The 16024-nt window shown below is 40.4% G+C and overlaps 1 protein-coding gene and 1 long non-coding RNA gene across 3 annotated transcripts in view; one reads left to right on the forward strand and one right to left on the reverse strand.

The window, feature by feature from the left end:
- The window catches only part of LOC132822914 (tyrosine-protein phosphatase non-receptor type 1-like), an 87012-nt gene extending 80062 nt beyond the window's left edge, over positions 1–6950 (reverse strand). The window contains exon 1 of one of the 2 annotated variants that reach the window (XM_060836319.1): positions 6774–6950. In XM_060836319.1, coding sequence (XP_060692302.1) covers positions 6774–6830 — 57 coding nt within the window. In that variant the 5' untranslated portion in view covers positions 6831–6950. Of the gene's footprint in view, positions 1–3718; positions 3775–6773 lie in introns of those variants that run through there. The other variant, XM_060836320.1, reaches the window with a different exon arrangement.
- A 344-nt stretch (positions 6951–7294) lies between these two features.
- On the forward strand, positions 7295–9469 carry LOC132822724 (uncharacterized). Its single transcript, XR_009645466.1, has 3 exons — positions 7295–7433; positions 8882–8996; positions 9083–9469. It is a non-coding gene; the product is annotated as an uncharacterized LOC132822724 (long non-coding RNA).
- The last annotated feature ends 6555 nt before the right edge of the window (positions 9470–16024 follow it).

Below are 16024 nucleotides of genomic sequence, written 5' to 3' on the forward strand. Positions count from 1 at the left end.
AAGAGAAAATATTAGCCAGACAAATGTGAGTCCACTACAGGCAGACAAGAGGATATACAATAGGAAAGAGACATGACAGAGAAGCTAAATAATGTGCCTGTCTGTCTTCACAAAGACACCAGAGGTCTCCAAGAAATAATTTGGATCCGAGGGTCTAGCGAGAGTGTGGAACTGAAAGAAATCAGTATTAGCAAAATAATAGTATTGTAGAAATTAATCAAACTAAAAGTTGACAGATCACCAGGACCAAATAATCTTCACTCTAGAGTATTAAAGAGGTGGCTGAAACACTGGTGCATATATGAGGGAATCATCTTTCAAAATTCTATTTACTCTGCAAAGGTGCCTGCAGATTAGAAAGGTGCAAACTTAACCCTACCTGTTAATAAAGGTGTGACAGGGAAAACCAGGAACTGCAAGCCTATGCCTTTTTCAGTAGTAAGCCAGCGATGAGTACAGGAGCACAGATCTTGCTTCAATAGCATGAAACACTGATGAGACCGTACCTAAAGTGTATAAATTCTAGTTCCCTTGCCTGATGAAGAAAAAATTGCCATGAGGGCTCACAGCAGACAATGACCAAATTGATTCTTGGGACAGCGAGACCGTTCTTCGCAGAGAGATTGATCAGACTGGGCCTGAATTCTCTGGAGTTTAAAAGAATGAGGGGCAAACTCAGAAATACACAATTCTTAAAGGGAATGTCACAACTTAAATGAGAAAAATGTGCCAGTAATCATGGCTCACTGTTTCCACAAACCATCACAAAATGTATAAAATCCTAAAAATAAAAATCAAGATGACTAATTTAACTGACTGTTGTTCAGAACCAAAGCAACTGAAAGGTTCCATTATCAGAAAATAAGTATTGAATACACTTTAACAAATGGCAAAGAAATGAAAGAAATTCTAAGCTGTTACAATGCAACCAGAATTACAGAATCCCTACAGTGTGGAAGCAGGCCATTCAATCCAAGCCCACACCAACTCTACAAAGAGCATCCTGTCTCCCATCCCTCCCCTGTAACCCTGTATTTTCCATGAATAACCCACCTAGCCTACAAATCCCTGGACACTACGGTCAATTTAGCAACTACACTACATCAAAACCTCAAAATACCCACACACCCATCCATGATCAAGATAGACATTTTGGTACATTCAGCAGGTGGAGAAAAAAAAGAGACGGATAAAATATAATTCTAAAACAATTCCAAAGAATGGGACAGCATTTGGCTCAGTAGTTAGCACTGCTGCCTCACAATGCCAGGGACCCAGGTTCAATTCCAGTCTAGGTTGACAGTCTGTGTGGAGTTTGCACGTTCTCCCAGTGTCTGCATGGGTTTCCTCCGGGTGGTCCAGTTTCCTCCCAATGTCCAAAGATGTGCAGGTCAGGTGAATTGGCCATGCTAAATTGCATTAATCAGAGGGAAATGGATCTGGGTAGGTTACTCTTGAGAGTTGGTGTGGACTATTTGGCCAAAGGGCCTGTTTCTTCACTGTAGGGGAATCTAATCTATCAAAAGCCCAGGCTGAGAAGTGGCAAATGGAGTTTAATTCCGATAAATGCGAGGTGCTGCATTTTGGGAAAGCAAAGCTTAGCAGCACTTATACACTTAATGGTAAGGTCCTAGGGAGTGTTGCTGAACAAAGAGAGCTTGGAGTGCAGGTTCATAGCTCCTTGAAAGTGGAGTCACAGGTAGATAGGATAGTGAAGAAGGCATTTGGTATGCTTTCCTTTATTGGTCAGAGTATTGAGTACAGGAGTTGGGAGGTCATGTTGTGGCTGTACAGGACATTGATCAGGCCACTGTTGGAATATTGCATGCAGTTCTGGTCTCCTTCCTATCGGAAGGATACTGTGAAACTTGAAAGGGTTCAGAAGAGATTTACAAGGATGTTGCCAGGGTTGGAGAATTTGAGTTATACGGAGAGGGTGAACAGGTTGGGGCTGTTTTCCCTAGAGCAGAGGCTGAGGGTTGGTCTTATAGAGGTTTACAAAATTTTGAGGGGTATGGATAGGGTAAATATATGAAATCTTTTCCCTGGGGTCAGGGAGTCCAGAACTAGAGGACATATGTTTAGGGTGAGAGGGAAAAGATATAAAAGAGACCCAAGGGGCAACTTTTTCACGCAGAGGGTGGTATGTGTATGGAATGAGCTGCCAGAGGATGTGGAGGAGGCTGGTACAATTGCAATATTTAAGAGGCATTTGGATGGGTATATGAATAGGAAGGGTTTGGAGGGATATGGGCCGGGCTCTGGCAGGTGGGACTAGATTGGGTTGGGATATCTGGTCGGCGTGGACGGGTTGGACCGAGGGGTCTGTTTCCATGCTGTACATCTCTAGGACTCTATTTCAAATGCAGCTTTATTTGTCTGTTGCAGCGTTCCTCTTAAATTTTAGTACTGACGATAATTTAGAAGTTTACTCATTGGAGTTTAAAAGAATGAGGGGTGATCTCCTTGAAATATAGGAATGCTAAAAGAGCCTGACAAGGTAAATACTGCGAGTATATTTCCCCTCATGTGACAGTATAGGACTAAAGGCCTTAGTCTCAGAGTAAAGGGGTGCAATTTAACACAGACAAGGAGAAATTTCTTCTGTCGAGAGGATTGAGTGGGGGGGGGGGGGGGGGGGGGGGTTTAGGGTACACCTCTGTAGAACTCCAAGGAAGTATGGAGAGAAAGAGGGCAGGAGGTCAGTCATTTGAGACGGTGCCTGTTTAATCACTGTAAACAAAAGACCCGATCACTGTTGGAAACACGTCTTTGATGTAATGTTTCTGTCTGGACCTTGAGATCTCCTGCGGATAATCCAATTTTCAGGTAATTGGTATTCAGATAATCGAGGTTCCTCTGTAATTGCTTTTAAGAACAGGATCAACTACACGGTCAGTTGGAAAATATTATGAAACATACAAATATGTCAAGTATTTTGCACAATATGAAGTAGGATTGTCATTTGAAGCTTATTCTGATTAGGTTGTCACCTACTGTAAAGATATTAAGTGTGAATCATTGTCAACAAAAAAAAAGACATAATTACTTACCAGAAACCGAAATTGTTAAGGTAAATTTAAAGGAGGTTTTTTTGTTGTAAGACAGGAATGGAGATTCACCCAAAGTCCCCAACATCCTGCAGTGGATTGACCCATTCAAATTGTTTACTGTGGTTTACACAGTTTACGAAACTGCATTCTGAAAATTAGGAAGTTGGAATAAAAATTGAAGTGCTGCACATCCTTTGTAAGCTAAAGGAAAAAAATGGTACATATAACTAGGCCACATTTCCTGGAATGCAAGGCTCGCATTGCAATAGACAGAATAAGTGGTCCGAGGCTCAAATAGATCTAATCTGGGTGAGGGGAAGTAATTGTATGTTGGAAGGTGGGAAGATTACATCTTACAAATTCAATGTTCTGATATGCTGACAAAAATTGTTTTTTTTCACATTTCACTCATTCATATTTTACCTATAACACTCAACTATGCCTTTAACATCTCCAGACTAATTTTCCTCAGTGGTCAACCTCTCAAGCTCAATTTCATACGAACTCCAATTTGTTCAGCAATTCAGTGCCCTCATTCAATGCAGTTATTCACTTTTACTTATCTAGATTTTTGTCATTACCAATCTTCACTACATTCCATTTCACTTTTTCGTGATTTCAAGAACTTCCAAAAGTCCTTTGATTATTTTCCCACATCATCTTACCTCAATATTTGACTGATCAGTTTGTTTCATACACCACTCTGCAAAGCAGTCTGGAAATTTCCCTCTGTACTAAAAACACTAAAATCAAATTGTTGTAAATGTCTCAAGGTTACCGGACATTTTTCCTACAATTAATCTAAAAATTTCCAAATTCAGGAATGATTGCTAAACACATCAATAATTATCCTTCGAATACTTTAGAAGACCCATCTCGGTCTCCGTTGCCATAAATATGCATTCCATAACTTCCTTACCAGAAAGAGAGAAAGATGAAGCTTCAACACAAAATACTCAAAACATCAGATGATCTATTGAAACTCTAAACATTACGCTGAACATTTGCAACCTTTTCCATGGCTTACACTATACACATATATGCAGCCGATCCCAGAATCCATAACTGTACTTAAAATCTACAAACAGGACTGTTCAGGCAGACTCCGTTTCTGCCTGCAACTACCTGACAAAACTCATTTCTTCCTACCTTAATTTTTTCTCCCCTTGTCCAGTCCCTGCCCACTTAAATCCATGATTCCTCTGATGTTTTACATCAGTTTCTGTATTTCCGGGCTCCTTTTCACCATGGATGTGCAATCCTTTACGTGCCCACCCACCATCAGGATGGTCTCAGGGCTCTCTGCTATTTCCTGAAAGAAAGGCCTGTACAGTCCCCATCCAACACTAGTCACCTCTGCGTGTCTAAGCTTGGCCTCACCTTGAACAACTTCTCTCACTTTCCTCAGGTCAAAAGGATGGCCATGGGTACCCTCATGAGTCCCCATTATGCACTGTTCCAGTCTTATTGTAGCACCCTCCCACAATTCTTTCTCCAGTATATTAATTATCATTGTTGCCACTTCCCTCTTTCACTCAGTTGGAAGAGTTTATTAATTTCACTTCCAATTTCCAACCCACTCATCTTCACCTGGCTCATCTCTGACTGCTTCCATTTCTGAGGATAAGCTGGCCACCAATATCAAAACGTCAAATCAATCTGTTCTGATTATGCCAACTCAATTACAGGGCCTCTGAAACGTCCATGTCTTTCCTCAACCGAGGATTCCCCAACACTGTAGCTGACAGGGCCCTCAGCCAGGTCCGACCTACTTCCCAAACATCAGCCCACACATCTTCTCTTCCCCACCCGCCATTCCACCAGCATCTACATCCAGCGGATCATTAGCCACCATTTCCACCACTTCCAGTGGGATGCCAATCCCAGACATTTTCCATTCCCCTGTTGTTTCTGCCTCCCACAAAGGAGGCCCTCTGGGACACCCTAGTCCACTCCCCCTTCCCTCCCACAGCCCTATGGCACCTTCCTCTGTAACCGCAGAAGGTGTAACGCCTTTTTCCTCCCTTCTCATTATCCAAGATCCCAAACATACCTTCCAGATGAAGCAGTGCTTTACCTGCACTTCACAACCTGGTCTACTGCATTTGCTACTCACAATATTTGGTACTCTTCTCTATGCTAGGGAAACAAAGGGTAAACCAGGTGATTGCTTCACAGAACATCTACATCCTGTCTGCAAACAAGATCCTGAGCTTCTAGTTGCCTGCCGCTTCAACACACCACCTTGTTTCCTGGCCAACATCATCGTCTCAGAATTGCTCAAACAATGCCCAGTGTAAACCGGAAGAACATTACCTCATTCTCCACTGAGCCTTTTCATTCAGCCTTCTAGACTCAATTTCAAGTTTAACAATTTTACGGGATGAGACATCTTCCCCCATGCCCTTAACCCAACTCCCACACATCAGGCCTTGTTATCATATGGTCTATTACACACAACCCATTGTTACTGAGAAACCCCATTAAAAGTTATTCATTTTCCTAACCTAATTGTAATCCACTCCTTTAATCTGAACAACTGTTCTCTCTCCTTGGACTCTATCTCCACCTATCGTTTACTCCCTAGCCCCTCCCACACCCTGTCTTCTGCATGAAAACCAACTTTTTCCTAGCTACCATCAGTTCTGAGGAAAGGTCACTAGATCCCGAAATGTTAGCTCTCATTTCTCTGCACAGATGTTGCTGGACATGCTGAGCTTTTCCAGCAATTTGTTTTGTTTCTGATACTCAGCATCCGCAGTTCTCAGTTTTTATTTCATAATTTTATACTTTTTTCAGGTCTGCTTAGTACAAAACAATGCATATAAGAGTGATCTTGAGGCCTTGCATAATTCACTACGACCAAACATTTTAAGCTACTTATCCACCCAAACGTAGGAAAGTGAAAAACCTATCGTGTCATTTAAATTCAAAGTTCATTTTTACACCCCTATAGAAAAAAAGTGTCAGAATTTGCAGAACATCGTTTCGTATTTGCAACAGTATTTCTTCGAATTAACAGACATCCTCATGATCAGGGGGAAAAAAATAGTAGCCTTTAGAAAGCATGCGGGAGACATGGGGCACGATCATTAGCAGGCTTAACCAGAATTAATGCAAAAATTAATCTTCGCCTAGCCACCAATAATTACCGCTGATTATCCGCTGTTTAAGAATGAAACCAGGATATGATTTAATAACTGAAGTTGGCAAACGAAATCAGGGAACAATGTATTTCGTGATGAATATTACCGGATGCTTTAAAAAAGCAAATTCAGCCGACAGAGAGAGAGAGAGAGAGAGATCACCCTAGGTAACTACAAAGACCATTTGCCTATGTCGTTTTAAAAGTCGGTGTGGGTCCCTCCCGTTACCAAGGCAGTAGAGTGACAGTTGCTGGTTATAATGTTTGTACAGTAATTTGCCGGAGTGGCTGCTGACAGCACTAATTAATTGGACAGCCCCGCCACAGTCCACAAGCGGCTCCCACACCGATGGGACCTGGGACAACACTCCAGAATCAAGGCAGCCACATGAGTTGCCGGTGCGCGGAGCCAGGTATTCCAGCCGCGGCTCTGCACTTCCCTCCATGCCGCCTATAACTCGGCCCCCCAGGCTGATTGGGACAGGGCTGAGGGGGGAGGAGGAGGAGAAGTTGGGGGGGGGCTGGTGGGGAAGGACTCCCGAACCACGCTCGCCCTCCCGACCCCGGACACTCACCTGGTAAAGCATCGCCCAGTTGCCCTGTTTGTCGATCTCCGCGAACTCCTGCTCCATGACTCCGAGTGCGCTATGCCTTCCTCCCCTCCACTCTGGGCCTCACACTTAACGCCGTAAATTCCCCTTCGCGCTCCGCTCCTACCACTTCATCTCAACTCCCTCGCATCAGGAGGGCTTCGACCACACACCGGAAACACGCGCCCATCCAGCCCATGACTGGCATCCGCCTCCACCAATCAGAACGTAGGAGGCGGGTGGGCTGTGCGTACTGCCTGATGGGAATCGTAGTGCACCGTGCAGGAAATGACGTTGCTTGCGGGTCCCAGGGGACAGTGCGATCCACGGGCCCGAAGTACATGCTTTAGTCCGAAAAATCAGATATTGCTTCATAAAAGCGGGGAATTGTTTACACTAGTCGTAGCCCCATACTTTCGGGGCGCTTTGCTCCTGTATGTTTATAGCGCAGCTGGGCAGTTTCGCGATGCCTGCCGGGAGATGTAGTTCCCGTTTCCGATGGTATCCCAGGGGCCTTGGCGGTGGGCCAGGTTGAAGATTCTGGAACAAAAGTACTTCTGATAATAATTCGGGGCTTTGTTGGAACATAACTGTCTAAATCTAAAACTGAACCAAAGCTCAGGGTAAAGTTAAGTCTGTACGCCGGTATGTGGATATGTGCTTAGAAACAGCAAACACTACAGCGGCGAAGCGATGTCCTTGTACCATGGAATATTGCTAATGATATATTAAAGCTCTTTCTTTATCCATGGCTTAAGTGTCCCCCAGGGCTGACAGGAAGGATTTGAAACTCTTTAAGAGTTTTAAAAAAGTTTAGTTTTAAAATAATTATTAAACAATTTGGCAGGTAGCAGACAGCTAGAAAAATGTTAATGGAGACATGGCTTTTGACTTTGATCCCCAAAACTATTGTGTAGATCTTTCAAACTGAAACCCTGTTGCACTACTTCAGTCAGAGGCCACATTACTTATTTCTTAAGTTTGAGAAATAATATTTCATCTCTTGATTTAACACATCTTTTGTACTCCACGTGAAATTCAACAATTTCAAACCATGAACTGTGTACCTTTTTTTGTTTCATATTTTTCTCATTGTTGATGAAAGGTGATCATAAATGTTATGTTTGAAACATTAACAATTTTTCTCTCTACTATTGCTACTTATTTCAGTTTTAGTTCCTGATCTTTTAAGTAGCTTTGATCTCTGGGGAGGTACAAGTTGAGAGAAAATACCACAGAATTCTGGCAAGACCACAGAGTTCAAAGAGTCTGTTGCATCCAAGTAATGGTCCTTCTCAGGAAACTAGACAAATTATGAAAGCTTGTATTCTTCAAGAGATTCTTACCATGGATTGTATGAAATTCAGAAACTTTTTTTTAAAAACTTACAACTGAAAGGTGAAACCCTAAACATTTTTAAGTATATGTTACTATGTTATTTTAATTGACAGATTATTTTAGTATACTTCTCTATTTACAATTCAAGATTTCATCCAACCCCTTTCTGTGACAGAGGAACAAATTGCATATCAAATGAAAGTGAAACTGCAACATGATGTGGTTTGTGAGGGGGATACTATTCTAAATGAACAATAAATTATCTCAACCACATTGCATCAGAGGTCACAGAGAAGACCACCATGTTTTCTTGCTGACAAAAACTGGAAATATTGTATTAACAAATGATTATATTCAAGTTAAACAATAAATATATAAAAATAAAAACGCAGTGAATTACCAATGGTGCAGCTATTTTGCACATAATCTGAACTTTGCAACTTATAGACTGCAAGACTGATGAATAAAAGTACAATCAAAGTAATGCCATACGTGATTTGTTAATTAACCATCTTAATTTTATAAGTGAACTCAATAACATTTTCATAGCTAATGTGGGCCAAAATAAGTTGTTTGTAATACAGCTGTTAAAGTTAAGATATTAATATTCTTTCCAGCTAAGAGTTCCATCTCGATCTCTGGGTAGATTCCAATTTGTCCATTTCTCCAGCTGTGCAGATTTATGTACAACAGCATTTTAAATAAAATTGTCCTGCCATTAAGGAAACTTTGATCCAAATATTTTCTGAGTACAGATCATGACAAAAACGCAGATGGCTAGTGAAGTCGCTTTGATCTGGTCAATTTTAGTTGCTGACCGTTCCAGAAACAAAGGCAACTGACCTCTGAAATTCTAAGGATTTTTTTATGGTAAGACATTTGTATTAATGTGTTTGATCTGTAGGTTTTTATTCTGTTCGAATCCAATTCTGAGTGTAACTTTTTTTATCTTTCAGACCCACAACAAGGATATGGCAGAAATTGAAGCAAAATAAGTTCATTCTTAATCTGAAATATGCAACTTAAGATATCCAACATTTGGCCATAAGGGCACTGCCTGCTCTTGAGTATCATCAGTGTGTATGAAATAGTTTTAAAATAACTGAACTGTTACACCTTCCTTTACTTTCTGCGAGAGACATTCAAAATATTGAGGAATCTCATACCCTTCTGCTCAATGCCTGGTCTCATTGCAGCTAGACAAAGTCTCCATCGAATTCTCTAAAATCATAAATCCCAGTTTTCCACCTAACTCCATGTCTAAACTCTTAACTCTCCCAGTTAATATCTTGCATACCACAACATGAAGGCTCATGTTTTTCCCATTCTCTTCCTATTTTTCATTTGTTCCAGTACAGTTTCTTCTCATATTTCTCAACTCCAGTGTATGCTCTGTAGGATGATGTATAATGAATGGATTAAAATGTCTATCCAAGGATAAATAGTGTAATGTAATTCCCCGTAGTTCCTATAAACTGTGGCTGGAGTGCTCTACTAACACTTTCTTGTGCTTAAATAAAAGCCATGATTTAGAAATCTGGCGTCAGGCTTAAACTATCGAGCAGACAGTTTGATAGAATTTAAAATGTATTACATGGCTCTGAACTGTGGTCTTCAAAGCTGAATAAATGTGTACATCAAAAAGCAGGAACAAAGTAGCAGGATGTTGAATACGCAGTGAGACTACTAGAAAGAATTATAGTATAGCAAAGGAACAAAATCCAAGTACATGGTTGCAGGAAAATACATTTGTGCATGAGTCTGTGAAACTAGAGTGACTTGTTAGCTCTGTGATACCACAAGTTTACGTGGGATTGGATCCATGAATATAACAGGTTTTTATAATCCAAAGAACTTGCATTAGCACAGCACCTTTCATTAAAGGACATCCAAAAGCACTGTGATGGGATGAATACACTGATTATCAAGCAAACCAGATCACCTGTAATATAAATTTGCTAATTCAAACACAAAAATGTGTTTTTACTGTTGTCTAGAATAAAAGAACATAAGAACCAGGAACAGGAGTAGGCAATTCAGCCCATTGAGCTTGCTCTGCCATTTGATATGATCATGGCTGATCTCATCTCGGCCTCAAGTCCACTTTCCTACCCACTCTCCGTAACGCTTCAACCCACTCCTATTTAAAAATGTCTATCTCCTTCAAAGTACTGAATGTCCCACCATCCACTGCTGTCTGGGGTAGTGAATTCCACAGATTCACAATCCTTTAAGAGAATTAATTTCTCATCTCTGTTTTAAATCTGCTCTCCTTTACACTAAAACTATGACCTCTCATTCCAGATTGCCTACATGAGGAAACATCCTTTCTACATCTACTTTGTCAATCTCTTTAGCATCTTATGTGCCTCAATTAGATCTCTTCACAGTCTTCTAAACTACTCAATCTCTCTTCATAAGACAAACACTTTATCTCTGAAATCAATCTAGTGAACCTCCTCTGAACTGCCTCCAATACAACTGCATTCCTTCCTTGACTGAGGGGACCAGAATTGTATGCAAAACTCCAGTGCAGTCTCACTAATACCTTGTACATTTGCAGCAACATTTCCCTCCCTTTGTACTCTTTTCTTTTATCAATAAATGCTGAAACTTAATTTGCCTTACTTATTACCTGTGATACCTACATACAGGTTTTCGGCAATTCATGCACAAGGACACCCAGCTCCCTCTGCACTGAAGCACTTTGAAATTTCTTTCTGTTGGGATAAAGTGCCTTTCTATTCCTCCAATTAAAATAGATAACCTCTCATTTATTCATATTAAACTTTACCTGCCACATTTTGGCCCAATCCTATCCGTTCGTAAATTTCTTAATTCCTCATTGCAACTTACTCTCCCACCTGTTTTAGTGTGATCTGCACATTTGGCTATAGTACTTTCTATACCCACATCCAAGGTATTAATATAGACTGTAAGTAGATGGGGCCCAAACACTGAATCCTGTGGCACCCTACTAGTTGCGTCTTGCCAACCAGGTAAAGATACTTTAATGAAGCCACTAGACAATGGCGTAGTGTTATTATCACTAGACTATTAATCCAGAAACTCAGCGAAAGTTCTGGGGATCCGGGTTAGAATCCTGTCATGGCAGGTGGTGATAATTCAATAAAATCTGGAATTAAGAATCTTCTGATGACCAAGAAGCCATTGTTCATTGTTGGAGACATAGATCTGACTCACTAATGTCTAATGCCCATCAGGGAAGGAAATTTGCCATCCCCACCTGGTCTGGCCTACATGTGACTCTAGGGCCAAAGCAATGTGGTTGACCCTCTGAAATATTCAGTTGAATCAGTCACTACTAAGTCTCAGGAAAGAAATGAAATGGAAAGGACCACCTGGCATCAAGCTAGGCATCGGAAAAGACAACTCTGCAAAATCCTTCTTAGTAACTACTAGTGCCAGAATTGGGAAAGCTGTCTCAAGCACTAATCAAATAATAGCCTGACATACTCTTGGAATCATACTTTACAGACAATGTCACAGACACCACTGTCACCATCCCTGAATCTCTCCTGTCCCACTGGTAGGACAGACCCAGGAGAGCTGGTGGAACAGTGGTTTGGAGTGGGGAGGAAGTCCTCCATCAGCTGATGAGTAAGTATTTCACATTGAGCAACATTTGGAGAAAGCACTGACTGTGACAATGGAACAAAGAACACAGCTACCAGCTGAGCCTTTGGCAGGTGGTGACAAAACCAACAAGAGGCAAAAACATACTTGACTTCATACTTTCCAATGTGTCGACTTTAAACACATCTGTCCATTACAGCATTGGTAAATGTGACCACACACAGTCCTTGTGGAGATTAAGTCTGCCTTCGCATTAAGAATACGTCCATCGTGTTGTATGACACTATCACTGCGCTAAATGGGACAGACTTCGAACAGATCCAGCAATTCAAGGCTGGGCATCTATGTGGTGTTGTTGGCCATCGACATCAGCAACATTGTACTTCAGCACAATAATGTACGTCATGGCCTGGCATATCCCTCACTCCCATTACCATCAAGACAAAAGGTTAACCTTAGTTGAATATAGGGTACAAGAGGGTATGCCAGGAGCAGCACCAGACATACATTAAAACAAGGTGTCAACCTGGTTAAGCTACCAAACATAACTACTTTCATAACGAACAGCATGAGCATCAAGTGATAGAGCTAAGCAAATCCACAACCAACAGATCAGATCTAAGCTGTGCAGACCTGCCATATCCAATCACAATGGTGATGGACAAGTAATCAACTCACTAAAATTGGGAGGTATAGTGGACAGCGAAGAGGTTACCTCAGATTACAATGGGATCTTGATCAGATGGGCCAATGGGTTGAGGAGTGACAGATGGAGTTTAATTTAGACATATGTGAGGTGCTGCTTTTTGGGAAAGCAAATCTTAGCAGGACTTATACACTTAATAGTAAGGTCCTAGGGAGTGTGGCTGAACAAAGAGACCTTGGAGTGCAGCTTCATAGCTCCTTGAAAGTAGAGTCGCAGATAGACAGGATAATGAAGAAGACATTTGGTATGCTTTCCTTTATTGGTCAGAATATTTAATGTAGGAGTTGGGAGGTCATGTTTCAGCTCTATAGGACATTGGTTAGGCCACATTTGGAATATTGTGTGCATTTCAGGTCTCCTTTCTATTGGAAGGATGTTGTGAAATTTAAAATAGTTCAGAAAAGATTTAAAAGGATGTTGCCAGAGTTAGAGGATGTGAGCTATAGGGGAGAGGTTGAATAGGCTGGGGCTGTTTTCAATGGAACGTCGGAGGCTGAGGGGTGACTTTGTAGATGTTTATAAAACCATGAGGGGCATGGATAATATAAATAGACAAAGTCTTTTCCCTCGGGTGGGGGAGTCCAGAACTAGAGGGCATAGGTTTAGGGTGAGAGGGAAAAGATATAAAAGAGACCTAAGGGGCAACTTTTTCATGCAGAGGGTCATGCATGAATGGAATGAGCTGCCAGAGGAAATGGTGGAGGCTAGTACAGTTGTAACATTTAAAAGACATGTGGATGGGTATATGAATAGGAAGGGTTTAGAGGGATATGGGCCAGTTGCGGGCAAGTGGAACTAGATTAGATTGAGATATCTGGTTGGCATGGACGAGTTGGACGAAAGGGTCTGTTTCTGTGCTGTACATCTCTATGGCTCTATGACTTTAGTAGCAGTGTGTATGGATCTACAAGATGCACTGCAGAAATTTACCAAATATCCTTAGTAGTTTCCAAACTCATGACCACCTCTGTCAAAAAGAATAAAGGCAGCAGCAATATGGGAACAACACCACCTGCAAGTTCCCTCCACCCATTCATTATCCTGACGTGGAAATATATATCACTGTTCCTTCACTGTCGCTGGGTCAATATCCTTGGCATTCCCTCCCTAAGGGCTTTGTAGTTCAATCTACAGCTCATGGACTGCAGCAGTTCAAGAAGGCATCTCACCACCACCTACTCAAAAGCAAGTAGGGCAAGCCAACAATTCTCATTTCCCTTGAATGAATGAAAAGAAAACAAACCCAAATAATCCATTTTGTTATAAAATATAAATTATTCTCCCAATTATTACCAGTTAACATCTAAACTATAATCCAGAATTTGAACTATGTCCCCTTAATCTCAAATATGGACATGCACAACACAAAAGACATCAGGCCAGAGAAGGTATGTTTAATTTTTATTCATTTGTAGGACATTGCAGACTGACCAGCATTTATTGCCCATGCCTAGTTGTCAATAAGAGCTGCCTTCTTGAAGTACTGAAGCCCATGTGTTGTAGGTAGACCCACAATATGGTCAGAGAGGGAATTAAAAAGACAAAAGGAAAAAAGGTCAGCTAAGAGTTTGAAAAAAAAGGATAGAATCTATTTACTTTTCACAGTCTACTATTTTCTGTCCATGACATCAAACCACTGACAATAGTAGACTGATGGAAGATCTTCGGCTCATGATGAAATCATGCTGGAACCAAATCTTTGGAAAGTGGCCACAGTTCAGTTTTTCAAGTTTTCTTAGGTTGTCAGAAATATTGAAATTTAGAAATGCTTTCAGATTATGAAAGCCTTCAACTGAGAGCGTAAGAGACTCGCAGCTCTTGAGATTTTCTCCTGACTGATTTCTTATATCAGTGAATAGACAAAAAAAAGATTGCTAGGTGAGCATTAACATGAAAGGACCCGCAGTTTTTTCAAAGGCATATTTTCCACTAATTAAGGTCAAAAACCAGATCTCTTATTGAAAGCTTTGTTTGCCTATTCTCCAAAGTCACTTGACTTTCTGCAAACAGCAAGTAAACCATGGCACACTTTAAACTGTTGATTTTCTTTTCATTAAACCACAACCTTTTCAACCCAAATGTCTAAACTGCTATATATCTTCCAGTTTTTTACATAATCCTTAAATAATAGGTACTCCCACCATGTCACTATTCTTGGGAAATGAAATACCACTTACAATAATATAAAAATTATGTTGAGGTAAAAATTATTTATTTATTAATCTTCATTCACTTAATATATGAAAACCAAGCAGTTTCTTGTCACCTACATAATCTCTAAATTATTTCAACATCATTACCTTATTGATAACAAATTAGCAATTATGTTATCTTTTCCAGAAATATGAAAACTTTCATCATAACTCTGCACATTCTATTGAAAAAGTCAAGTATTTTGATTGTTAACATTTCTAGCAAGGCCAAGGATTTATGTTCACTGCATATTAGCATTTATTTGTTATTACAGATGTAAATTTCAAAACATTTAAAACCCATCACAATCTCAGAGTTTCCCTTTTTATTGTAGAATATCTCTTTTGATGCTGATTCATTGCCTTGGAAGAGTGTCTTACTAGCTTTTCCTTGACTGATTCATCCTCTTGCCCAAGTCACTAGCATTGATTGCCATTTTAAAGGCTTAAATGAAGTCAAGTGTGGGCAATACATCATCTTTGTTATGATTGTCTTTAGCTTCTCAAAAACTGTTTACCGCTGACTATTTTGACAAAAAGTCTGGACCATTTTACATGCTTTTGCAATAAGTCTGTTGGGAGGAAGCTATTGTGCTAACGTTTGGCACAGAAGCCTCTCTGTCCCAAAAATCTCATGATTCCCCTTTTAGCTTTAGGAATTGAGAGGTCTATCAAGGAATTTACTTTTGCTACCTTTGACAACACTTCCTTTTCCCTATCTCATGTCCTGGGTAAGTTACCAGTTTCCATGATGACCTCAGCCAGTACAGGAATGTCACTCTGCATCACAAATCAATTGTCCAGCTATTCGAACCTCTGCAGGGATATTCATGACAATATTGTTTGATCATTATCTTAAGAGTCTGATAGATTTTCTCTGAAGCACCATATGAATGTCAACTGTTTTACATCCAAGTTAAGTATTATGTCTTGAAAATATTTTAGATATAATAAACTGGAACCTTAGTCTGTATCTCATGTTAGTCCATAATGAGCTGTTTAAAAAAATTATCACCATGGTATGATTGTCATCAAAGACCTCTGGGAACCATTTGGGAATTCTGAGTCCATAAGTGAGGACTGTGTATTGGTATTTTGTAGATTATTTTTAAAAACTGGTGTTTGAAAGTGTGACTGTGATTTTTAAAGATAACCTAGCACCTGTTACAAGCACTATAAATGACTGAACAAACAGTAATTGAAGTTTTAGATGCACGTAATTTGGAGCCATGGGAATATAGAGATGTAGCTTTTACTGGCAACAAGAAGTTGATTGTAGTTTGGAAAATGGGCTAGTCATCCATGACAGAGACTTTCTTGCCTGCTGACAATTGTGTGATTGGTTTTCAGATAACTGGATAACTTGGAGCTGGAGCAAGTTAGAAACCGAGCAATGTTCAGCT

Source organism: Hemiscyllium ocellatum, chromosome 15, assembly GCF_020745735.1.
Source record: "Hemiscyllium ocellatum isolate sHemOce1 chromosome 15, sHemOce1.pat.X.cur, whole genome shotgun sequence".
Classification (NCBI taxonomy): domain Eukaryota; kingdom Metazoa; phylum Chordata; class Chondrichthyes; order Orectolobiformes; family Hemiscylliidae; genus Hemiscyllium; species Hemiscyllium ocellatum.